Here is a 24,746-nt window from a genome sequence, read left to right on the forward strand (position 1 = left end):
GACTCCGCCCATAGCTGCAAACATGAACTGCCAGGGACAAACAAACTCAGACCACAACTTGCAGGCACATGTGCTAGCATCTAGGTACACAAGTAATCTCAAGCACATGGCCTGAACACATCAAAGCCTCATTTTCTAATCCCTCCCGGTTGTGAGGAAAACCTTAAAATATGTGAACTGACATAGCCCCGCCGCTGGCTGCAAGAGCCCTGCTTGGAACGGAGGCAGGTTGGAGAGGTTTTGCGAAGAGCGAGACAGTGCAGTGGCAATGCCGGCGCTGGGCTGTGGCTCTGCAGTTTGGCCGGAGTAAATGAAGCCCCGGAAACAATCAGCCTCAATAGATTTGACTTGCTCTAATCGCAAGCAGCGCTAAGTGAGAAGCTTAGCTGGTTTTAGGAAAATTCATTTAGTGAGTGAAAGCGTTCTTCTGTTCCTCCAGTCTTGAGTAAAATGACAAATAAAAAAAAGAAAAATATTATCAAATTCGGCCTCTATGTCCTTGACTTTCCAGTTATGAGTGAATGCTCTTTTCCCTGTTTGTATTAGAAAGGGATGTAATATAAGTAAGCTTGAATTTAGTATAAAAATTAACATTAGCAGGACTACTGCCTTTTTATTATAATTTTTACATGCATTCCTATTTTGAACCAACAGCAACAGCCAGGCCACCCAAAATCATAGAATCATAGAATGGTTTGGGTTGGAAGGGAACTTAAAGGTCACCTAGTTCCAGCCCCCCTGCCCTGGGCAGGGACACCTCCCACTAGACCAGGCTGCTCAAAGCCCCGTCCAACCAGGTCTTGATCACTTCCAGGGATGGGGCATCCACAGCCTCCCTGGGCAACCTGTTCCAGTGTCTCACCACCCTCCCAGGAAAGAATTTCTTCCTGACATCTAATCTAAATCTATCCTCTTTCAGTTTAAAACCGTTACCCCTCGTCCTATGGCTGCGCTCCCTGATACAGAGTCCCTCCCCCGCTTTCCTGCACTGGGAAGCCGCTATAAGGTCTCCCCGGAGCCTTCTCTTCTCCAGGCTGAACAGCCCCAGCTCTCTCAGCCTGTGCTCATAGCAGCGGTGCTCCATCCCTCTGACCGTCTTCACGGCCCTCCGCTGGACTCGCTCCAACAGGTCCAATGTACCCGATACCGCTCCAGAATTCCCTATATGCTCCAGAGCTGAGGTGGGAGTGCTGCTGGGAGCGGGGAGGGGGGGTGCCGCAGTGTTCGCAGGTGAATGAGTTGCTCCTTGCTGCACCTCTCCTCCGAGGGAGGGAAGGGTTATCAGTCCTGTCTCGGGCATGGGGAGGGAGGCTGTGGGTGAAGCCGGTTACGTGTCCATCTCCCAGCTGTGACCACCTGCTGCCCACCCTGTGTTGTGCCTGACTCCAGGTCCAGGTTACAGCAGGCCACCAACATCAGGATGGAGGAGCCGAAGCGCTGAAGTGAAGCTGTGGTGAAGCTGACTTTGGCCTTTCCCTCTGGGAGAGGAAAGGGCTGCCCAAGTACCACCATTCAAGTTGAGGGTCTCATACCCCTGCTGTGGAAAGCTGTGGGCGACTGCCCGAAACGCGTGATGGTGAAGTGCGAAGTGTTGCGTGTCTGTAGCAGGCTTTGCCGCTGCGAGGGGCTTCTCACAGAAGCTCTGCTCCGTGTCTCTCTGGGCTGAGGGCAACGTGCCTTTTTGGCAGCACGGCCCTGGGTTTGTGGGACACTCATGCTTTGAACCATGGCCTGGGCTGGTTACAGGGGCAAGTCTACATTTTGGGATTATTTGGCTAACCGTAGGTGTCTGCAACTGAGCTAATTGCCTTAGTTTCTCTCTGTAATCGGGGGAAGGCTTGTCAGTGTAGAGTTTAGGGAGCTATTAATTTTACTCTCATGCGAACATCTGAAGCAGCTCAGGTAAGTCACACCTTCAGAGTGCATGTCTCATTTTGCTGGCTTTGAAGGCAGCCAAGGTGACTAGACCCAGTTGTTGTCCAGCCTGTATGTGTTAAAGTTAGGGGGTGTGAATCACCTGGCTTTTCCTTGTTTCTTTTTGACTTGATGCGTTGTGTGTAATTATGTGTAACTGGGCCCAGCAGGCTTTAAGATCTTACCAGTTCTCCAGGACCGAGGTTTCTTAGGTTAGATACCCAAGTAAGGCTTGAGTATGATGGGGAGGAGCGGTGTCCTTGAAGACTTTGGTGTTCCTGTCTCTGGCTTGGGACTTACCTATGTCAGCACCTCATGTTTGAAGTCAACAGGTTGATATAGGTATTTCTTGGTTTGGGTGAAAAAATACAGGTCCTGGTCACCAGGACACATTGTACCTCCCTTCAAAGGAGAAAGCGTTACCCTCAGCATCCTCCTCAAATCCCAGTCGTGTACTGACATCCTGCTGCACTGACTGCAGCCGGGTATCATCCATTTGCAGCAGCAGATAAGCTACTCTGCAAAGCTTTCATTGGAAAGTTCTGCCATGAATATTTGCAACACTATTTGGCTGTCTTACTAGCTTTAAACAAGGTTGTGGTATTAGCTCGTCAGTATTTGGATGAAATTCTAGTGCAACAGCTGTTGCTAAATAATGTTACTCAACATGACAATATTTAGAATGATCGATTGAAAATAGTACTTATATGTTGAGAAAGTTTATCTAAGAGTTTTTCATGCTTATTTTATTTTTGCGTTGTTGGAGATCACAGGCCTTTCAGTTCATTTTAGCCCTCATGGCCTGTTGTGCAGAGCTGTTCATGTTAACGCTTGTTGGTCAGAGAGTTTGATCTGTTGCATCCATTGGGGTTTTTTTTTGGTAAAACAAGTGATGTCAACCAATGGCATCACTGTTGCTCTCAAACAACTCAACAGTGTGGAATAGAATCTCTCTGGATTTTTCACAGTTTAATCAGACTGTCTTGGAGGTCAAAGCCTTGAAGCTGGGCTGTAAGATATACCTGACCTATTTTTATTACTACATTAAGATGCTTTCCATGGAAGGCATGCTCTCAGATAAAACTGCAGTGTAATCGGAGCTTTAGGACCAGGTGGATCAAAGGTGGCTTGTGGAAGAAGAGTAGGACCAGAAGTGTGTAGTGACCTGGCAAAACACGCTGCCCTTTTCTGCTCTGAGACGGGAGTCACAAATAGCATGTTTATGAAACTTGTGCATGTGATGACAACACTTTCTTGGGGTTGAAACAATGGAGGCAGAACCTGTCTTGAGGAACATACACGTGCAGACAGCACTTTTCTGACTCTGAAGAGCAAGGGGAGTTGCATTTATCTGCTTTGCGCGAGGATTGGAACCAGAGGGCTGGGAAGCACTGTGTTTTCTGTAGTGATGAAAGGGTTACCCGGCCACGTGGCATGGTTACTGGCTTTCCTTTCATAAGAAGAACAAATTGATTAAACATAGAGCAGGCTTGAAATATGTAAAAACTTGTTATGAAATTTTCTCTGCTCTAATCAAGTCATGTATCTGTGATGAAGCAAAAACTATCTGGCAGAGGTGGAGATGGGAACTTGATAACACTGTGCCCAGCGCTTGCTTCTCCTTCAGCCGCAGAGCCATCCCCACCCTGCACTTTTATAAAATGCTTTGAAACGCTTTTCTTCTTTTAATTAGTTTCTACAAAAAAAACCCCAAAACAACAACAACCAACCTCAGACAGAGGTACAGTGAAATTTGGAAGCCAGCGTGTTCACGTGACTTACAGAAGAAGCGAGGAGGTTGATTTCAGACCTTCAGACAGCCTCCCTTCCCGCTCCCTCCTTTCCCCAAACACAGAAAGCAGTCAGGGCTTGACTCATGGACTGTCTGATTATAATAAGTCCCGCTTGGGACATACAGCTATATAGCGTGCTAGTGCACTACGTGCTTTGTCTGCCTCTATCATTGAGTTTTCAGTTTCTGCTCTGTGCTGTGGCCTTTGACTCTGGTGGCTAATTAAATAGCAAGACATCTTACATAAAGGATTTTTTTGCCTTGTTAAAGCAGTTCTTGGCAAATCAGAGAAATTAAGAATTTGAAGTGTATTTATAGTGATTTTCATAGCAACAGAACAGTAAGTCCAATATTCATATTATGAATATGGTGCAGTATTTATAGCTCTCCAAATATTTACAGAGATAAAGCCTTTAAACATAGCCCCAGCTTTCCGTCTTCAGTAGCAGTTTAAATAAATGTCATTGGGATAGGAGTTAAAGTTTAGGGGGAAAGCAACCATTTCTGGTCTGATACTGTCATGCTGGTGTCTAGGAACCCGAGAGCTATTTTGCCTGCAGCTGCGTTGCCCCTATCCTGTGTGAGCCACTGTTCATCTTGATGTGCAGGAAGAGCACCTCAGAAGCACTGACCCTTAAGCAGATAACCCCTGGGAGTAGCTGGGCACCCCGTCGCCCTTGAATTTGCAGGGGTGGGAATTCAAAGTCGCGCAGTTACTGCAGGGCTAGTAAGCCACTGAGTGATAGCATGGCATTCAGGGATGTCTCGGGTTTGGAGAAGTTGCCAGTGGATGTTAGCAGAGGCTGGGGTGGGCATCGGTGGGGGCATCACACCGTCCTGCCCGTGCTGACGGCACCTGACATACGCCCGAGGATCCCGGGCCAGCCTGTGCTCACCCACAAATGGGAGCTTGCTGGATGCGAACGGTGCGTCAGCAGCGTGACGAAAGGCAGGTTCACAAGTATAAGCTTGCCCGGGGTATCTGCTTAAGAACAGGTAATGAATTCCTGTTGCAGTGCTCCTGTGAATTTTTTATATTGTTTTTTAAACTCATACATGACCATGGGTATGACTGTCCAAACTGAAAGCTGTTGTGGATGCTGAGGGCAAATGTTTGAGTGGAAGCTGAGTAAATTGGGGGGCTGGGTAGTTTCGGGGGGGGGGGGGGAGGTGCTGCACTGGACTTCCTCCCAGACACGGATTTTTAATCCACAGTTTCCAGAGCCTCTCTTTCTGTTGTCAGCATACATTTACTCAAATGCGATTTGAAAGCCTCCCATGCTTCATCTTCGCATTGCTGTGGATCCTGTCCAAGCACAAACGATGTAGGCTGCTAGGGTGGAGAGCCCCAAAAGGTCACACGTGGTGGCCGTGTGTCAGGAGAAGGTATGCAGGGTAAAGGTTGTCCTCCTGTGCAAGGGCCAGAGGCAGACCCCCTCGGGGAAGCGCGGGGCTGTTCACGAAGAGGAAAACTTCGTCACTGAAGTGGACTGCCCGGCGTGGGTGCCACCTCTGTCCCTCCATGAGGGAACGACTCTCCCCAGCCCTGTCCTGCAAGGAGGTTTTGGAAGCTCCCGTGGCTGCACAGTAAGGTGATGCCCTCTTAGAGATGGGCAGTGGTGCGGAGAGGGCTGGCTGTGTCTGCTCACCTGAAAGTGGGGCTGGGGATCATGAAGGGGCAGCTGGGATTATGGGAAGGTCATCTCTTCAGTCTCGTGGTAGAAAAAGGCATGAGAGAGCAGTAATGATTTCCTGGCGTCTCAGTGAATAAGGTGCTTGGGACCTACGAATTCATTCTGTTGGTAACTTCTTTTCTGATGGGCATCCCTCTAGTAAGTCTAATAATTTTAGGAGTGTGAGTTGGGTTGGTTTCTAGGTACGTCTATTTTTGAGGAGGAAAATCCTTCTTAGAAATAGGGAGCAGCGTCTTGCGGCTGTTTAGACAAGGAGATTTCATGGCTGTGCTGAGAGCCGTCAGCCACGAAGGCTGTTTTTCCCTGGATAGAAACTGAAATGACTTGTGAGCCAGTTGACTGAGTGTACAGCATCTCTATTACATTAAGATTAATAATTCTTCACAGCATATTTGCAGCTGGAAGTTTTATGTAGGTCTTTATTCATCATGATGTGAACAGCTGCTCTTTTGCTGCACTGTTGAATTGAAGTCCAAGTGGCAGCACTAGAAAGTGCCACATAAAACACACTCCTGCTGTTTTCCATTCACTCCTCCTCCTGTCCAGCTCTCAGCCTCTGCCCGGGCTTAGCCCTTTGCACCAGCAAGCCATCTTACTTTCATTTGTGGACCAGCTCTGACTACATTTGGATCTTAAAACAGAGCTTTAGTGAATCCAAGGAAAATTAGTTTTAGAAAGGAAAAATAAATCTTGAAAGCAGCACAAAAAAACATAGGAATTCCTGTTACATTTTTATTTGAAGTAAGTGAAGGACCAAGGGGAAGTAGCATGTGTATTAAGTCGCACGGGGCATAAATTACACACTTTTTTTGGTTGACTATGTCAGATAAAATTCAGCAGAAGCTATCACAGTCAGAGGGTCACCTCAGCTCCTAAGGAGGTGTTTTATTTTCTGGGGTTTTTGTTAGTGTGTTTGTTTTTAATTCTGAAGTCTGTCTGCTCTGCTGTTTTGAATAAGACGTTCCTCTTTTTCTGGCTTGTGCTCTCATCAGAGAACAGAGTGTACAGGAGCATCCGAGTGGCTCAAGTTTAGCACCTCTGTTTTGATTCCATGCTGGCAAGTGCTCTGGAGCTGGGCTTTGCCCCTTATCTGAAAACTGCCCCCGACTATTGCATGCCTGGTTGCTGGCAAGGGGAAGAGGTACCTGGTTGGGATGGTGTGTCTCTCGCAGTCCTGGGTACCCTGTGGGCTGCAGCAGCGTGCATCCTTCTGGGACAGAGACCTAAAAAGCAAGCATGAAGGGCAGGTGGGTGGTATGGCAGTGGCTGCAGAGCTTGATGCTGAAGGTGGAGAGAAACAGCTGGGAAGACGCAGGGATGCTGGGAAGAACATCTCTTCCCCCTTCAGCAGGGAAGTCTGGCATGGTTTGAGTCCTGCTTAGTCGATAAGCCATCTCCCACGGCACTCGGTGTTAAGCCCTTTGGTTTGGGAGGGGAGGCTGACTGGAGAGCCTCTGCAGTCCCCTGACGTGTTTTTTCCTCAAGCCTCCCCGAGCAAAGGAATTTGGAGCCAGAACAGGACAGAATAGGTGGAGGGGGTTTTGCGGGGAGGAGGGCAGTCTTTTCGTGCCTTTTTTTGCCAGAGCTGTAGGCTGCGGCTCCCTGAGCCTCCAGCAGCCAAGTCCCCGGGTGTTTTCAGCCCGGGGGCACAGAGACAGGGCAGTTCAGTGGCTGCCCCAGTGAAGGTCTGGCAGGATCTCTGCAGCGCACACAAGAATAGGTGCCCGGGTCTCCTGACCCCCACCTTGGTGCCTTTGCTTCACATGACAGTCATTCCCCAAAAGACCAACTTTTCCCTCTTCCTGTTTAAACCCATGATGCAACAGCTTACGTCTCCTGGTGCTTCTACATAGTAGCTAAAAGTAAATTATTTTTCTCAAAAATCAGATCGATGCCTCTGTTTTTAGGCATGCTTGGTCCTCGCAGTTAAAGTCAATGCTGAAAATGTACGTCCGCTTTCTTTGTAGTTTGAACAGTTTGCTCTTCAATTTGGTTTTAAAAAATCAGGACACTGAGCACTCACTGATGTTATTTTTTCGAGACTGTGTATTAGGTACATTTTTAAAACATGACAATTTGTTTCATTTTGTCATTCATCATATGCAGTTAACTATAAAAATAAAAGATGTACTGCTTCAGAAAGTTAGCAGTAAAGCTATTTGGTGTGTAGCTCCTGAAGCTCTGGCTTAAAGAGACAAGCAGCAATTTAAAATTTTCACTATTTTATAGATTTTATCCTGTTTCACCTTTTTGAAAGCATTGGAATTACATTCCAAAACACTGATGGGAAAAAAAGGGAAAGAAACCCCTTCTTCCCAGACTGGCTGTTTAGTCTCACTAATGATTCTCTCCAGACTGACTCAGGATATTCCTTGAACAGTTCTAGAAATGCAAGTGGGACAGACGGACATGTAAGGCATTGCTGAGCGCGAGCACTGTGGTACCTGCTACAAGCAGCGTGGCCATCGGTTACATGGTAGGATAAGGAAACGTTGATGCGGTTCTTACTATTTTTAGAGGCATAAATGGATGTATTTACTTGTTGTCTTTATTATGTACCAAACATACAAAGAACAGATACGCATATTTGTAGGTGCGCAGCTGATACAGATGTAACCTATGGATCTTTTTGGCACATCATTATCATTAAGGGTGCAGACCCTCATAGTCTGGAGAGTCTCAAGCACGAGCTGCTGACTAGTTTAGAGGGTCCCTGGTTGTGGCCCACTTTGTTATTAGTGGGAGCTCTGTCCTGAATGCGTTTGGGTTGAGCTAAGTCCTAAATCGGCCACTACAGTCATTTAATGTGTTTACAGAGTCAGAGTCTGGAAGAATGCAGCGCTGTAGGGTTTTTGCAGTCTTTTCCCGAAACTCCCGATAGGTACACTTACAAGCTATTACGTAGTGTAGTTCCCTTTTTTCCTGATGGCGTGAGTGGGTGCAGAGGGTGTACCTGGCTGGTGTGTCCTGTCAGAATGGGACCATTCTTTCGGTGGCCTCCAAGAGCCTCTCCAGGCACAGAGGGCTCCTTGTTATGACAGGTAGCTTTCTGAGTGTTTCAACAGACGCTTCAGCGTGCCAAAAGCATAAAGCACTTGGAAGGGAGCACGCAGAGTATTTCAGCCGCGTTTCTTAAAATAAATGTCGTGGCTTAAATAATAGAAGTTTTCCTCACAGACTCTAGAATAACCACCAATGCTGAAATAGCGCTTGAGTTATTGGACACAACGTTTGCAAAAATTCCTCAAAACTTGGTAACTATAGCGAGGTGTGGGGAGGTTTTGCTTTTTTTCCTAACACTCGTGTTAAAAGCACCTCAGCTCCGTCTGCTCATCGTTTTTCAAGTCGGTTTAATTCTGGTTGCCAGGCTTCATAGATGTGCACCAGGCACATGGTGGGAAGGCAGGCAGGCTGGGCATGCTCATGCCTGTGATAAACCTCAGGTTATCGTAGCCCGTAGGGCTGAATCAGATCGTACCTCACAGTCGGATGCTGGCTGCAAGGGGTGAAGCAGCGCGGTTTCCCTCGCACTTTGCTGGCCGCCGGAGGAAGACGCCTGGCCTTAGGCGCTGCGGCACCTGGATGCGCGAGAACATTCGCCCCCAGCGCAGGGTGCCTGGGGAAAGGCTGGGATTTGCTTTGGCAGCCTGCGCCAAGACGAGCAGCAACCTACTGGTGAGAATCAAGACGTGTTGGTGGGAGAGGGCATTGTGAAAGCGATGACGAAGAGGTGTAGGAATCCCAGGGAAAGCTTGGTGCGGTGGAGCAGTCGCCCGGCCGGTGCAGCCTTTCCCTCGCTCTTGCGTAAGATGATGTAAGGTGACAGAGGGCTTAACTGTGATCGGTCCTGTTCTGGTGTTAATTACCGGTGACTGCATCGCTTTTGATAGAATTACAGGAGTGTAAAACAGGCCCGCAATTAAGTCTGATTTTGATCTTAGCAGCTTCAGACAATATAAATGGAAATACCATTTGCGACCAGTTCAAATATTTTTAACAGTGTTGCTCAAAAAGGAAACGAGCAGAGTAGTTGAGTGGTCGGTCAGAACAAGAGAATATGACCTACTTTCATTTCAAAACCAAAACGGTTGTCCACAGAGGTCTTATCTGCATACTTAAGTTTTGCCTGCATTTTTCCTTTGTACTGAATCAGGCGGCTGCTGGATCCTCACCTTTGTTTGGGAAGGAAAACTCATTCCAAAATATCATGGACCTGATCCTTATTTGCAGCTAAGTCCTTTTACACTTTCTCAGCAGGGGAAAGTACAGCTCTTTCCACTTGGACCTACGTATTGCCAAGCAAAGCATGCTTGGTAGGAAAGGCACATCCTTTACTATGAATGCTGTAGCCGAGAGCAGCCTTTGTCACCTGTACTCAGCCGCTGAGTTATTAAGAGCTTTGGACTGTGTTACACAGAGAAAAAGATAAAAATAGGGTGTCTGACGCATGCATCCCATGTCACACGCCAGGAAACAGAATCGTTATACCACCGAGTACAGTATTCCAGAGCATGCATGGAAAATATGCATGGATGTGAACGCATGAGATCTTTCCTAACCAACAAAAATACTCAATCCCCCTTTTCCTCCTTCCTATTTTACAACTGTCTTACTTGATATTCCCCTTACCTGTTGACAAATCTAACAGCCCGGAGTACCGTAGCTCTGCCTCGTCGTCCTGCTGAACGATGTGACAGTAATAACACTCCCCTGTATTTTGAGGGAGCCGCAGAATATTCTTGCTGTGCCCACCTGAGAGTAAGCAAAATCTTGCCTGCTCTCCAGACATCTGCAGCATGCCGAAAACTCCCAAAGCTCAGCGCTGTCTGCCACAGAAATTGTGCGCTGGGTGCATAATCTAAAATTAGTCATCCACATTTTGTGCCCCTTTAAATGTTAATCCCCGCATCGTTTTCTTTTATTGCTTCTGTTGGCATACATGATTATGTGACATAATATAAAAGTAAATAATGTGATGCAATGGGTAAAACTCAATGGGAAATACCTATCGGAGATCAGATGCCTCCTACCGCAGAACGTGAAATAGAACTTACAGTGAATTGAGAGTGAGGATTTTGCCTGTTTTGAGGGCAGCAAAATCAACTGTATAGTGATTACATTAGTCTTTCAGCTCTTGAAAACTCATGTTTGATCAGTGCTGTACTTGTCTTCAGGTGCAGAGTAGCTGTCAGGGAGTACGTAACTGTGGGTAATGGATCCAAAGCAAAGCCCAGCAGGGCTGTACGACGGGATCTTTAAAAAAAAACAACATCAATTCAGTTTAAAGATCACAAGCCTTAAAAAACAATGCAAAACATGCATCTGAGATCATATTGTTTATTTTCCAGCATGTGAACCCTTCTCGGGAGAGGGCAGGTGTGCAAAGCTGAGGACTTTGTGTTCAGTTGCCTCTTGGTAGGAAAACTGTGGGAAAAGCACAAGCTGAGACTCAGCAGCAGATTACGAGGTACAGCAGCAGCTGACTTCAGATTTAAAGATAAACCCTGAAATAGCAGAACCCAATGCAAGACCAACATTTTTTGACCCCTTTGCCTGAATTCAGTAAAACATATGGGTACCTTGGTGTGCGATTTTGCTTTTGCTGAATCGAGGTTTGAGTTACTCGCTGGTCTATTTTTACCCTTTAAGCGGCCTTGTAATTCAATATGCGTTTGTTTTAATTTTACACTCTCCATAAAAAGCACCGTCCATGACGAGTTGGAGAATTGACCGCTGGTAATGCATAGAAATTTAATCGGCTGGTGTGTCACACTGTCTTACTTTTCCCCTCTGCAAACCTGCGTGCCGCTCGCGATCAAAAATACCCCGTGATACCATGCATCTCCTCCGTCACCTCGGCTTTGCCCCTGAGGCTCTGGAGATGCTGAGGTGGGGTGAGATCAGCCCGGGACGGATTCAGGTCACTCCGCCAGCCTGGCTCGCTTGCGCCCGTGGTGGCAGTGACCATCCAGGGCTGCGAGGCGTGGGGACACAGCAGCCATGAGTAGGACGGTGGCTTCCCCGTGGCCACCGGCTGTGGCAGGAGCAAGCCTGCGATCGCCCGCCGGCAGCTTGGGCTGCGTCTCCAGCTATACGGGGGTTAAAGCCCTCTTTTTGCATCCTATCACTAATGTTGGTGTCATTAGAAGGCGGGTGTTTCCTGTGGGGCCGAACTGAGACGTGCAGCCCACAGCATCCTGCTGAAGGCAATGCACGGGCTTGGCTCTGCTTTTCTCTCTCCATCTTTTCGCCGATACCGCAGATTTTCAAACCACTGCTAATGTGTTTTCAGTTTGACAATGTTGATACGGAAACTCCCCATACCATATCACAACCCCCTGGCTCCGAGCTGCCTTCGTGAGGTGTCTCAGCAACGCGGAGCTGATAAAGTATTGGAGTGCTGGAAATGAGCCACCTACTCCTGTCCCTGCATCCTCCTAGCATGCATGTGCTTTAGGTAATGATGTAAAAATTGCTACACCAGATCAAACAAAAGCGCTTCTGTTTTCCTCTTGGCTCTTTTGACCAAAGCATGGGGTGAAAACTTTGCAGTATGCCCGATAAGTGATAAATGATGTCTCTAGGCACAACGACCTCCGTTGCTCATGCGTTGGTCTCCATGGTACTTTATTTAGCTTTGGACTTGCATGCGCTGGAAATTAAAGATGTTGGTCCTCACCAAATTATGATCACTGGTTTAATTTTGATCAGATTTAGTGATGGTGCATAACTCATGTCCAAATCCACCTGAACCGTTCGCAGAGGAAACTAAACCCACAACAAAGCGAGCAGGTTTGCTCTGTGATGGCGTATCTCCTGGGACAGCCCACCTTGCCTGTGTTCCTCTCTCCTGTAATTGCTGCATCCTCGCTTCCCTTCAGTTGGAATTTTGCAGTGAACTACTGCAAGATAACTGTTTTTGTGAGACTCATTTCCCAGCATCAGAATCACACACATTCACAGAATGGTAGGCATTGGAAGGGACCTCTGGAGACCAGCTAGTCCAACCCCCCTGCCAGAGCAGGGTCACCTAGAGCAGGTTGCACATGAACATGTCCAGGCGGGTTTTGAGTGTCTCCAGAGAAGGAGACTCCACCACCTCCCCGGGCAGCCTGTTCCAGTGCTCTGACACCCTCAAAGTAAAGAATTTTTTCCTCACATTGAGGTGGAATTTCCTGTGTTCCAGTTTTGTGTCCGTTGCCCCTTGTCCTGTCACTGGGCACCACTCAAAAGAGCCTGGCCCCATCCTCCTGACACCTGCCCTTTAGATATTTTTAAGCATTGATGAGATCCCCTCTCGGTCTTCTCTTCTCCAGGCTAAAAAGCGCTAAGCGGAGGTTGGAGCTGTCTGGGAACAGCTCCACCCATGGTCTCCTTTGCACCAGAGTGAACCCAGAGTAGCTTCTTCAGGAGGTGGTGGGTTGAGGTCAGACTCTGCTCCTGCTCCGTCCCCAGCCTGTGGCAGAAATAACTCTTGTTTGTCATCAGAGTGGTCACTGTAACATGGATGAGGTTCAAGAGAGGCCTAGTAGCTTCAATGAGATTTTTGTGCGATTATAACAAGAATTTGAGACACATGGTGAGCTACTAGTCATGTATATGTGATCTGTCTCCACGCTGTCCCAGGAGGTATTTACCAGCGTAAAAATCAGTTAATGAGGGGACGTGTCCGAGGCAGCAGCCTGCTGCTGCACAGGGGGTGACCCAGGGAGCTCGGGGAGGGATGAGCTGTGTCCTTTCCACTTGCAAACTCTGTCGTTCTTGCCAGCCTCAGTGCTAGGCGGGAACATTGACTTCGTTGTGGTTTTCTGCTGAACGCCACAGCAGAATTCATGCAAAGTTTTCTGTGGACGTAGTGGGAGTGCTCAAGAGCTCACCCCATCTAAAGTGCCTCAGGTCCTTTAGGATAATGAGACATTTTCTAAGTGCACCTTTTTATTGTACCAATATTACGTTACAGGAAAAATGGAAGGGGGGAACTTAACACATAGCACCTGTCACAAGTTCTCTCCTTGAATTAGGCTCTCCTGCTTATAAAAATTTAATTGATTCCTAGCAGTTTATGTGCATGGCGCTCAGTGGGCGTTTTCTGTTCTCTTGCCAGCTACACGGTTACTTAGAAAGCGAGCCGCTCACGCTACAGCTGTTCATTGGGACTGCAGACGACCGCCTGCTGCGACCCCATGCTTTCTACCAGGTTCATCGAATCACCGGGAAGACCGTTTCCACCACCAGCCATGAAACAATACTTTCCAACACCAAAGTCCTAGAAATTCCACTTCTTCCAGAGAACAACATGAGAGCAATGTAAGACCCAGGCACTGTATCTCACTCCTAGCAGTTTGTCCTTGGTCGCCCCACTCGATCCCTTCTGTGTTGTTGATTTTTTTTTGTACACAATTTTCCTTTTCCTATCTTTTTTTTTAAAGTTCTTTCTGTAATAGTAGGTTTTTACAACTTTGCTGGGACAAATTGCCCCTATTCAGCTTAACAACAAAATGAACTTCACAAATATTTATGACAACTGAGTGCTTTCATTCTAGGGTTTCAACCTATGTGCTTATTTGCCATTTAAAATAAGTATCTCAGTTACCAAGCTGTAAATATCTCCTACCTCAGCTCCTGCATTTAGTTTCTAAATATGACACCTCTTGCTCCTATACACACTAGCGCAAGGAACAGGGCCTATTAAAATTTATCTTTGGATGTCAAAGGAAACTCTTAGAGAGCATTTCCAAGTACCCTAGTGTATTTTTGAGACAAACAAAACCACTCTTATTTCTTACGCAACAAAAATCAGCATTTTTCGTGGCATTTGTTTAGAAGCAAAGCTTCTACAACTAAGAGGAGCAGTAAAGGCAATACAATTTACAGATTGGAGTTCTCAAACTGGGGTAAGTTTAGTCCAATGCAGAAAAGCAGGCATGGCTGTCTAAGGATCTCTGAATTAGTAGGAGTCTGAGTGATAATTAAGTGCCCCGTAGGTCCATTACACGCAGGTAAATTTCATTATAGGATTATATATAAAGGGTCAAATATCCCTCTGTGTATGTGACATGCATGAGATCCTCCGCATTATTTAATCCCGTCTTCTCTGCCCCTCTCGTTCAAATGATTCTAGCCCTTGAGTTGTCTCCCCCCTTATTCAAATGATCCTAACCCTTATCTGAGGTGTCTGCCTTGGGAGGAATTTGTGTGTGCTTGCGTGCATGTACATCTCTCAGTGTGTATATAAATGTGAATGTATTCATGTTTATATATAGATGCATGCACCTCTGTGTGTATGTATAGGGAGACAGAAAGATAAGTAGATAGATAGACAGAAAGCAAGCAAGAAATCCTGGCCCCACCAAACCACATACCATGGCAAAATCCCAGGGAGCTTATTAAAATCAGAATTTCACTCCTTGTTATTCATACAGTTTTCCATGCCTTAATGAAGTGAAGAATGGTATCGGACAGCTGAAGTCCTTCCTCATGTAGTCGTTATTAGAAGCTGGTTTGCAGTGTCATGTACAACATGCCCCGGAGTGCCGCATGTAAATAGAAGAACTAGAATGTGTTTAACTGTATTGCCAGCCAGGCTTAGGGTGATCACTCAGAACCTGAGGACCTCTATCAGCGCATTGTATTAAAAGTCATGACAAGTCTGCCAAATTATTGGCCCCATTTGCTGTCATCGTAAGCTGGCACAACGGCCATTGAAGTTACTGAAATTTCACCAATTTTTACCCGTGCAATATTTATTTGGCCCTTTATTTATCCAGTTTGAATAACATTTTTGGCCACCTAGGAACCTTATTACTATTTCACTCGTCTTTCTTCCTGGAATAAAGGTAGTTGCAGAGTTTGGGAGCCAAGCTGAATATTTTTGTGACATGTGTGCCAGATCGTAGTAGAGCGCTCTCAAGAACCACAAACAATGCTTTGGCATATGTAAAACTTACACGTCAGTAGTCTGGAACCTCATGTAACACTAACGATGAATTGAAATTTGGAGCCAAGGACTTTTCTCACACATACTTTTTGTATTCAGGCCCTGATTCAGTGAAACAGTGAAGTTCATCTGCACATTTAAACTTTTGCACATTTAGCTACTTCTGTTGACTTCAAATTTATCACTTTACAAGCCTGAATTTAAATGCTTTTTCTCCTCTGAATCAATTGTCATTAAGAACTTTTTGTTTATTTTACAAGTGTTGCTATGGGAGAGACAATATTGAGGACTGTTTCTTCCATATCTTGGTGTGTAATTTTGACATGGGTACAAGTATTTCATAATTCTTATGGCTTTACTTGCTAATATGCGTTGTTGAGAGGCTTTAATACTTTCATTAGTTTCTTTGATCATATCAGCAAGGGCCTTTTTGTCTTTTTGTTATTCTGAAATCCATACTTTAGCAAAAAACATAGATCAAAACTGTGCTGCCATAGTTCTTGTTTGCAGTTTGCTTCTGAATAGAGCTTCAAAGATCTGGGGGGGGAATTAAACTCTTTGAATGCGAAGTAAAATTAAACTCTGCATATTCAGTGTAACAAAACGCATGCCAGAGACCAATACCCAGAAGAAATTGCCATGTAGGCTTTATAGTTGTGTCAAAGCAGAGGTATTTTTGCAGTGGGTTTTTGAGTGCATGTATTTATCTATCTTTTGTTCCGGGGAACTTCCTCTAATGAATTTGCTTTGACAAAAATCCTGACTTGTAAACTCATCCAGGAGAGAACCAAAGTTAAAAAAACGGAGAGAGAGATTAGAAATAGTAATAGTTCTATCTGACGAAAAGCATGTTTTTCCCTAATGTGCAGGGAGGATTCTGAGTTTAGGTTTTTTCATGCAGAGCTTTAGCTCAACACTCAGCTTTGGGAGTATTTCCAACTCATTCAAATACAAACACGTTGACAGTAGTACTGACCTCAGGGAGAGCTGCGCTCATTAATAAGCATTTCCAGGACTTTGCCCTAGAATAAAAAGTAATGTCAGATTTTTCTCCAAATTGGCTGTAAGAAGTGAAATCGTAGGTGACCTTGCGTTCTGGGTTAGTAACACTTTGTGTACTACCGTCTCATCCCATTGACTTTTCTAGTCTCCCTATTTCTTTGGGCTTTGGTTAATCTGTAAGCACCATCCTTACAGGATGTGTTGGAGAGGAAGGATGTAGATTTTCTTCCTCTGGGAACTAAAGCAGCATCCTAAATTTGTGTGCTCAAAGGCCGTTGCTACCTGTTAAAACAGATAGCCCCAACTTAGCTATTTGTGGATGCAAGTACTAGACTTAACAAAGGCTGCCATGTTCAGCCTGGTCATTAGGGTCATGTCTGACTCAGATTTTTAAGAAGGAGGTAGAGGAGAGAGGGAGGATGTTGCACGCTCGTGTCTTCCTGAAGTCTGCTTGAAATGAATTGAATTGCTTTGTGTGTCCCTTTGGATAGCATCGACTGTGCTGGGATATTAAAGCTCCGAAACTCTGACATCGAGCTGCGCAAGGGAGAGACGGACATCGGTCGGAAGAACACACGTGTGCGGCTGGTCTTCAGGGTTCATATCCCTCAGGCCAACGGCAGGACCCTCTCCTTGCAAGTAGCCTCCAACCCTATTGAGTGCTGTAAGTAGCAACAAACACCCTTCTCTTGCTGAGTATTGTGCCACCCCACACGCAGTCTTTGTCCACTGATGCGTTTATACATTGGTTTTGCTTTGCCTGTCTAGTCGGTGAACCTTAATCTGCTTTCCAAAAGCACATGGTATGTACTGAAGACAAAATGCCTGTGTCTTGGAAAAAAAATGCGTACCTTTGTGTACCTGATTTCTATCGGAAAGAACACACTTAAAACAAGGGTAGAGTGCACTTAAACTAATAGTAGACCTGTGAGTGATAAGCCTTTTTTTCTTTTCTTGTGCCTCCCTATCATACAGGTAACTGCTGTAGGAGTTTTGAAACGCAGCTATCGTGCCCTATTCACTCTCTGTCTCCCCTTCATAAAGCAAAAACCAGCAAACAAAACCCCGACCCCTTTGATGCGGAGCCAGCAGTATAGTAGAGCTGACACACTGGCACAAGCTGCCTGCAGTTTCAGAAAACCTCCAGAAACCAGGTTTCCCCACTGGGGTCTCTTTGATTGAACAGACTGCTTTTTATCAGTTACACTGGGGCACCCTCCAAAGACACCTATATCATTCTTGTTCCGTAAGCCTTGTCAGCCTCCCACGCACACAAAACAAAACCTATTTGCTTCATGTAGCTTGAACGCTTCAGGTGAAGTGGTAGAAATTGAATTTCAGTCTAACTCCCGTTGCTGATTTGGTCGGCTAGATTTGTGGAATCCACCTTTTTAAGGTTTTGTTGGATTCCACAAAGCGGATCTTTCTGATGCTGACAGGGTAAAGGAGTAACCTAACATCCAGTGCGTATATGGCGTTGAGCTCTGGGGGTAGGGAGCAGAGGGGACGGGCAGGAAGGCTTGACCATCCTTGGCCCCATGCATGCTGGAGGGTTATGTCCACACTTGTCCCTGTGTCGTTGCCAGGCTGGAGTCCCACACAATGTGTCTGGGAGGTCCTGGAGCGTGTCAGCATTTGTTCTCTTGGAGGCATGGTGCTTTTTCAAGGATAGTTAATAGAGAGGCTGCAGGAAAGAGCATCCCTGCATTCCTCTTGGAAAAGCAATAGCATTGGTGACAGACTTTCAGACCAGCGACAGTACTCCATCCTGTTGCCTGAGTAGCACCCCTGCGACTCTGGTAGTCCGAGTCCACAAGAGAGGCAGAAGTTGTAGGAAAGGGTAGTGCTGTTAGACCAACGGTGATAGCTTCTCTCCTTCGCAGTCATTCATTTAAATAAAAAAATGAGCATTGGCAGTGGGAAGGGAGTTACAGTAAGATAAGCCTATGTTATTTAAGAAGAATAGCAGAGCCTCCTTACCTATAGCAAGTAGACTGGCATAAAGCCCTGTCTTCTGTCCAGGGTGTGTATGAGATGAACAATTTCCCCTTTGTTTCATATTCAAGGGCAAGTTCTAGGCTAACAGGCAAAGCAGAAATTGTGAGGAGTCATGGTTTCATCCTGGTCCTGTTGAAATTGATGAGAGCTTTTCAACTGCTGTATAGCAGAATTAGGCACAATTTAAATATATCCTGAACTGGTCTGTGCAAAGGTGATAAGCTCAGGAAGCCACTAAATATGAAGCCAATTGGATTTGTATCAGTGAACTGCCGTTTTGAGGGTTGCGTATTGAGCAAAAGCGTAGTATGTGCCTCCTGAAAGGAGCGGAAAACAGGAGAAAAAATAAGCACTAGTGTTATTTCCAGTGCAGAACGTGGAATAAGCTGGTGCCAAAAACTTCATGCATCTCTTAGTGCATGTGACACCAGGAGGAACCATGTAATCTGGATAAAATGTCACGTCATCCCTTGAAGCACAGCCACACTCGCTCTGTGTCCCAGTTGGGAGGGATGAAATATGTGCCACAAGAATACCGGGTTCTGTTTGCATGGATCCACATGTGCTTTGGCACTCAGGTGCTGGTGGAAATACGCTCTCTAAACTGTGGACTTGTGCTGGATCACAAGGTCCGTGGCTGCTGCTGGTGCAAGACAGTTTGTAGAATTGACAGTGGAGCATATAGTAACTGAAACACATTTTGGACATGGATGGTCATCTTGTCATGTGTGCCTTGTAAGCACATGGCATATATGTTACAGATAACATAAGAGAAAATTATTTTAAAGAAACAAATTGCAATAAAAATATACTTTTTGGTATAGTACAGATCAAGATGAGTTTTAAAACAGCTTGTTCTGTGTGCCGGTATGTTTGATAACCCTATTGTTTACGATTAAGATGCTTGAAAACCAACCATGTTTCCTGCAAACCTTCTGACCTTTCTTTGATTCTGTGTCAAACTCAGCTTAGCTTATGAGGATAAGCATTAAGTTACTTACTAATGCAGTATTTACTTATTTTTGTGTTTGTTTGTGGTTGCCTTTTTTTTTTTTGTATCTTCTTTATAACTCTCCAGCTCAGAGATCTGCCCAAGAACTGCCTCTGGTGGAGAAGCAAAGTATCGACAGCTTTCCTGTTATTGGAGGGAAAAAAATGATACTGACTGGACATAACTTTCTGCAAGACTCCAAAGTCATCTTTGTGGAGAAAGCACCAGGTATGTCTTTTCGATCTAGACTCCGGTCTGCCTTTTTTCCCCTGTTTTAAAATCTCTGCCAAATGATGAAGGCATAAATATGGTAATGACATTTTCATCTGCATGTAATATGTTTTCCATGTCACTGGGCAAAGCTGGGAAAGTGATCTGAGCCATGCCTAATGCTGAGGTTTCACACTATGGCAGGTGTAGTTGTCTACCTGTAGGTAGACAATAGTGACATTGAAAGTTGAAGTTGGGCATTTGTTTTTGTAGCAAGCCACGATTGTTCCGGGTAGGACCTGTGAAAGGTGTTTGAAACCTCAGGTGGCATTTCCCCATAAAACCTGCAAGGTGGTGCATCTTGTTAAACCTTTCTGTAATTTGTGGGAGTGGTGTTGCTGTTGATGCGTATGTGCACGTGTGTCTCCTCCTGTGGCTGTCAGGACTGGTGGCATTTACCATCCGCTGGCTGAGGAGGACTTGCAGCGCTCATGCATTCATTCAAAGGAGCTATTTCTGGTTTACCTTGAGGACTGAGGAGGGACTGCCACCGATGGCTCCCCTCTTGCACGGTGCTTCTCCTGGTGGTGGGACTGGTCCTCCCGGGGAAGGATCCCTGGCCAGGCTGAAGCAGGGCAAGTGGCACTGGGTGGGAGCTGGGGCTGGAGCAGGAGGTGTCCGCAGGAGGGGTGGGTCACAGGGTGGCAATGCATAATACGTGTGAATGCCCCCATGGGAGAAGGCGGTGGGAGCGGAGCTGTGAGTCAATGTCAGGTTCTGAAACGAGATCATTAAGGGTAGTTTTGAGTCTTGTTTTGGAAAGGGTTTCCGTGGTGCTGGCACAAGCTACAGATTCCTCAGCTGCCGGCTGAAACCCCCCCTCGAACTTTAAACAGTCTTGGGCGCTCCTCAGGCCATCAGCGCTGGCTGTGATGCTGTGCCCGTTTAACCCTCCATGTCCACAAGGTTCCTGTGCCGTTCCCCTGCCCACAGCCGCTGCTGGTGGTGCAGGAAGCCGGGCCGATTGAAGGGATGGTGGGGCAAGCAGGGGTGACTCTGGAGGCGAAGACATCTGAGCAGGTGCAAGCTCAGCAGGCTCAGGGGAAGAGCAGAAGACTTCCCTGAAGTTCCCTGGTGGAGTCCTGGGTTGGTGTGGTTTAAGTCACCAAAAGTGCAGGTGGGGTGGAGGTAACGCCCCAGCTCCTCAGCGAGAGCCAGTCAGCACTGATTGGGCTGTGGCCATGAGATGAGCAGAACACCCTCCTTGTTTCTTAAGAAACTTTAAAAAAAAAGGAAAAAAGGTCATATTGCAATTAAAAAAACCCAGAACTCTGCTCTTTTAGTGGCATGAGGGGAGAATATCACAGTCTACTTCATATTTAAACTTCCTTCACTGCACAGAAGCGGGTTAGTGTGGCATGTCAGGAGCAAAGTGCTTGATCTGTCTCATTACAGGAAGGAAGCCACGTTAAAAGGTGCTCTCCTTCATGCTTATTTTCTTTCCTCTTCCTTTATTGAGTTGGAAAAATTTTGAAGTGTTGTGTCCCAGAAGATTATGATGGTGATGCTACTCGCCCACCAGCAGGTACCACAGTGGGGATTTGGACACTGTCTCCCTTAGCATTAAGTAGACCAAAAGCAGCATGTTCACTGTATAGCCCCTTAAATTACAAAAATGCAAACCGGGGCTGGCCTTGTACTTCTTAACTAGAAAGCTATCCCCCTCGAGCAAAAGAAACTTGAGGCTGCACAAAGACAGGATATAGATAGAAAATAGTTTATAGAAGCGACATTTTTTTTTAAACATTGTGAGAGGTAAAGGAGTGTGCTGCTGCACACGTGAGGAAGAAACTGATCAAAAGGCCTTGCCTGTCAGACTGAAAAACTCCTGGGGTGAACTCCTTGGGTGCATGGGTTTACAGGATGGACCCGGTGCAGGAGTGTCTCTTCTATGTGAAAGCACCACCGGAGATCCCCCTGCGCTCTTTCCCCTGGCATGGAGTGAGGGGAAACGCTGCAGGGGTCCGGCAGTGAGCTGCTATCATTGAAGAGTAGTCAAGATCATTAAGTCAGTATTGGAAGATCTGATCTGAACCTGTCCTGCCTAGTTTTAGTAGTCTCACGGCAGGTTTGTTGCAGTTGCAGGGCAGCACTGCCTCATGGAGAAAACACTGCAGGGGATGAGCCTTTAAAGTCGAGAGTGCAGCATTTCCAGAAGCTGCAATTGTATCACCAGGAATGACACACAAAAAGCAAAGTTGCCAGCTGATCTGGGCTGAGCAATTCCTAGGTCTTCTGTGATGAGTCGTTTGCTATGTTGCCTACCAGCTCGATGCATTGGAAGCAAACAAGCGCGATGCATTGTTGTCTTGGTGACAAACTGCTCTGGCTCAATTTTTGAGCAGAGTCACTGTATTTGATGTCAAATGAACAAGCATTACCAGCCTGCACTTTTGAAAATCAGCACGCGGTGTTTCTTTCCCTTTCAGCTCTTGCACATCTATGAAAGTAGGTCGAGAGAGGGAACACCAGCGTAGTTGCTCTTTCTCTTAGAAAGCTGGTTATGAACTTTTGTGATTAGCTGGAGACATTCATTAGTTTTGCTGCTGTTACCACTTCTGTTTTTGAATTCAAAATGTTAATCACGTTCCTAGTGGGTAGCAGCCAAATGCAGCTATTACAAAGTAATAGATCACAGCAATCATTGGACTCATAAAGAGAACATATCTTTTGTATAAAATTTAAATATTATACTACATGAGCTCATGTCTTCAGTCCTCACTCAGGCAGAGTCCCCAAGCCGGAAGGCAGTCTCTGGGAGCTCATCTAATTTATGCTGGTCTGCATACTTAATTGGTTAACGCAAAGACTTTGAGAACACTTTTTGTTTGCCTTTTTTTTTTCCCGTCTGTCTGAATAATTTCTTTAAGTCTGCGTAGTGCATTGTGGTACGCTGAATGTTTTTCCAAGCATGAGTCCCAAGCTCTCTGTCTTAAGGGCTAGCCCTCAGCTGTTGTAGTCTCTGGAGGAATGGCATTATCCTGGCCTCCTTGCGTGGGGAGTCTGTCTGAGCAGTGACTCATACAAGAGGGAATCCCTGAAGAATGATCAAATCAGTCCTTCAGCCGGGGAGGCAGCAGCGTAATGCTTTCAGCTTAACCCCTTACTGGCTGCTTTTTAGCCAAGCAGCGCATGAAACAGAGCAAAATGCACTTTGCAGCCCTGCAACGCTGCATCTCACAGAGGAGGAATGAGGCAGCGAGGGATGAAGGTGCACTGAAAGGACCAAGGGAGGAGCGCTGTGAGGAACTCCTCTGAAAGGAGAAGCCCTCGCAGTGTGGTCCAGCGTTCAGGCAGAAGGCACCCCTTTGGATAAATAATGAGTCTTTTCAGAAGTGGACTAAAATTTGCTCAAGCTTTTTACAGTAACATAAAAAAGTTCTCGTGTTGAAATGAGGCCTTATTTTATGGGATTTTGGTCAATGTTTTATTGCTTGCACATCAGACCATATTTTCCAGTGATGAACGATGGTATAAAACAACCATCCAAGAAGTCTAACGGTAGTAAAAATGTGAATACTGAATGTGCTTTCAGAGGTTCGCTCTTTTAAATTCAAAATTTCCTTAGACCGGGGAGTCCCATGATGACTTTGTCTCTTACATATTACACTACTAATTGTTTATCTTATCTTCTTTCACTTTCTGTCTCTCTTTGTAGTCATGCTTTTCTCTTCCTGAATTTCACAGGGGTCTTGTGAGTCTGTGTGTCCTGGTTGTTGGGTGCTAGGTTTAGGACGTCCAATACCAATCTGGTTTTCATCAGAATTAGTACTTTCTGAAATACAAAAACAATTTTGCAGCTTTTTGCCAGCAAGGGCCCTTGGTGGTATTTGCTGTGGAGGCAAAGTGTGTGTTTTAGTTACAAAAGTGGATGAAATGAAATTGATTAGCTATGGGAGGAGGTGTTTGGCTAGGAGGGACAAAATGTTTCCTGTCTAATAGATGCATTTGCAAGAGCACGGGTTGTGATCTGGAATTAAAATAAAAGACACTGATGTATTTACTTACCTTTTTAAAGATTTTTATTTAATTTCTAGATTATAAATGTGTCAGGCAACAAAAATTTTGAGGGAAGTTCAGAAAATGCAGAGGTGTTTGGAGAACACGTTTTAAGGACTATATATCTGTCGGCTACAACAAAACTTGGTAACAACTTCTGCAGACACTATGTATTTGTTTTCCAAGCTAGTTTTTTGAAGGTAATATGAGTTACAAAGCAGCACAAAAGCCTAACAGAAATCACCAGAGTCCTGGCTTCTAGTAGATCGGATTTTGATCAGTGATCTATAAAACTGAGTGTGGTGGAAAAATCCTACTTTCTCTTCACTCAGTTCACAAAATGTTTCCTGTAACTGACAACTGAAAGCTCATTGATGGGACACAAAGCCAATATCCCAGGCACCAAAGTTATGGGTATGTCTTTCTGGCATGCTCTAGGATGTTGTAGAGTTGCCCAAGATATTTTGGGATTTAGAAAGAGTCTCGCACTAAGATCTGAAAGAGTTAATCTACCCTGAAAAGGCCGCCTTGCTCAAAAATTGCTCCTTACTCCTGTAGCTAGAATGGTTTTGGCACTAGAACTAGCTCAGGTATTTCTGGACTTCATGGATTTGGCCAAGTCTAGACATACCTAAGAGATCAGGTTAAACTGACTGAAATCTTCATTATTAGCAAGTTGTGATCTATGGGAAGAAATGGATATTTGGTGCATTATTATTAACTGTCATTCAGTTGAGTTTCCACTAGCCAAACCCGTTTCTTGGGCTTTGTGCTTAGTGACTGGAGCTCAAGGCAGGAGTTTCAAAGAGTGAAAAGGCAGAAATGTTAACACCCAACTTCACTACAGGGTTAGTTTCTCAAGTAACACTGACTTTGAAATTCTGATTCCGGGCTCTTAATGTTGAGGCCCATGTTGTCCTGGTCAAAGGCCTGTGTTTGAGCTTCCTTCTGACAGGTACCCCTCCCTGAAGATGCATCACTGTCTTTGATGGACATTAATAGAGTTTACAATTTATAATGCTGTATCTCTGAGTAACTCCAGGCTTACAGACTTCAATGGTTTTGAACATGTTGTTAATTACTCAGCCTTCAAATTAACAGTGATCCTACCACCTACACACTCTGTAACCTAACTGCATAATATCCGCA

General features: G+C 45.6%; 1 protein-coding gene across 7 annotated transcripts in view; it reads left to right on the forward strand.

Annotated features, from left to right (window-relative positions):
• Nucleotides 1-24,746, forward strand: part of NFATC1 (nuclear factor of activated T cells 1) — a 114,870-nt gene that overhangs the window by 32,343 nt on the left and 57,781 nt on the right. For all 7 annotated transcript variants that reach the window (XM_054191677.1, XM_054191679.1, XM_054191681.1 and 4 more), the window contains exons 4-6: nucleotides 13,505-13,707; nucleotides 16,831-17,003; nucleotides 19,416-19,556. In XM_054191677.1, coding sequence (XP_054047652.1) covers nucleotides 13,505-13,707; nucleotides 16,831-17,003; nucleotides 19,416-19,556 — 517 coding nt within the window. The remainder of the gene's footprint in view (nucleotides 1-13,504; nucleotides 13,708-16,830; nucleotides 17,004-19,415; nucleotides 19,557-24,746) is intronic.

Source organism: Rissa tridactyla, chromosome 2 (assembly GCF_028500815.1).
Source record: "Rissa tridactyla isolate bRisTri1 chromosome 2, bRisTri1.patW.cur.20221130, whole genome shotgun sequence".
Taxonomy (NCBI): Eukaryota; Metazoa; Chordata; class Aves; order Charadriiformes; family Laridae; genus Rissa; species Rissa tridactyla.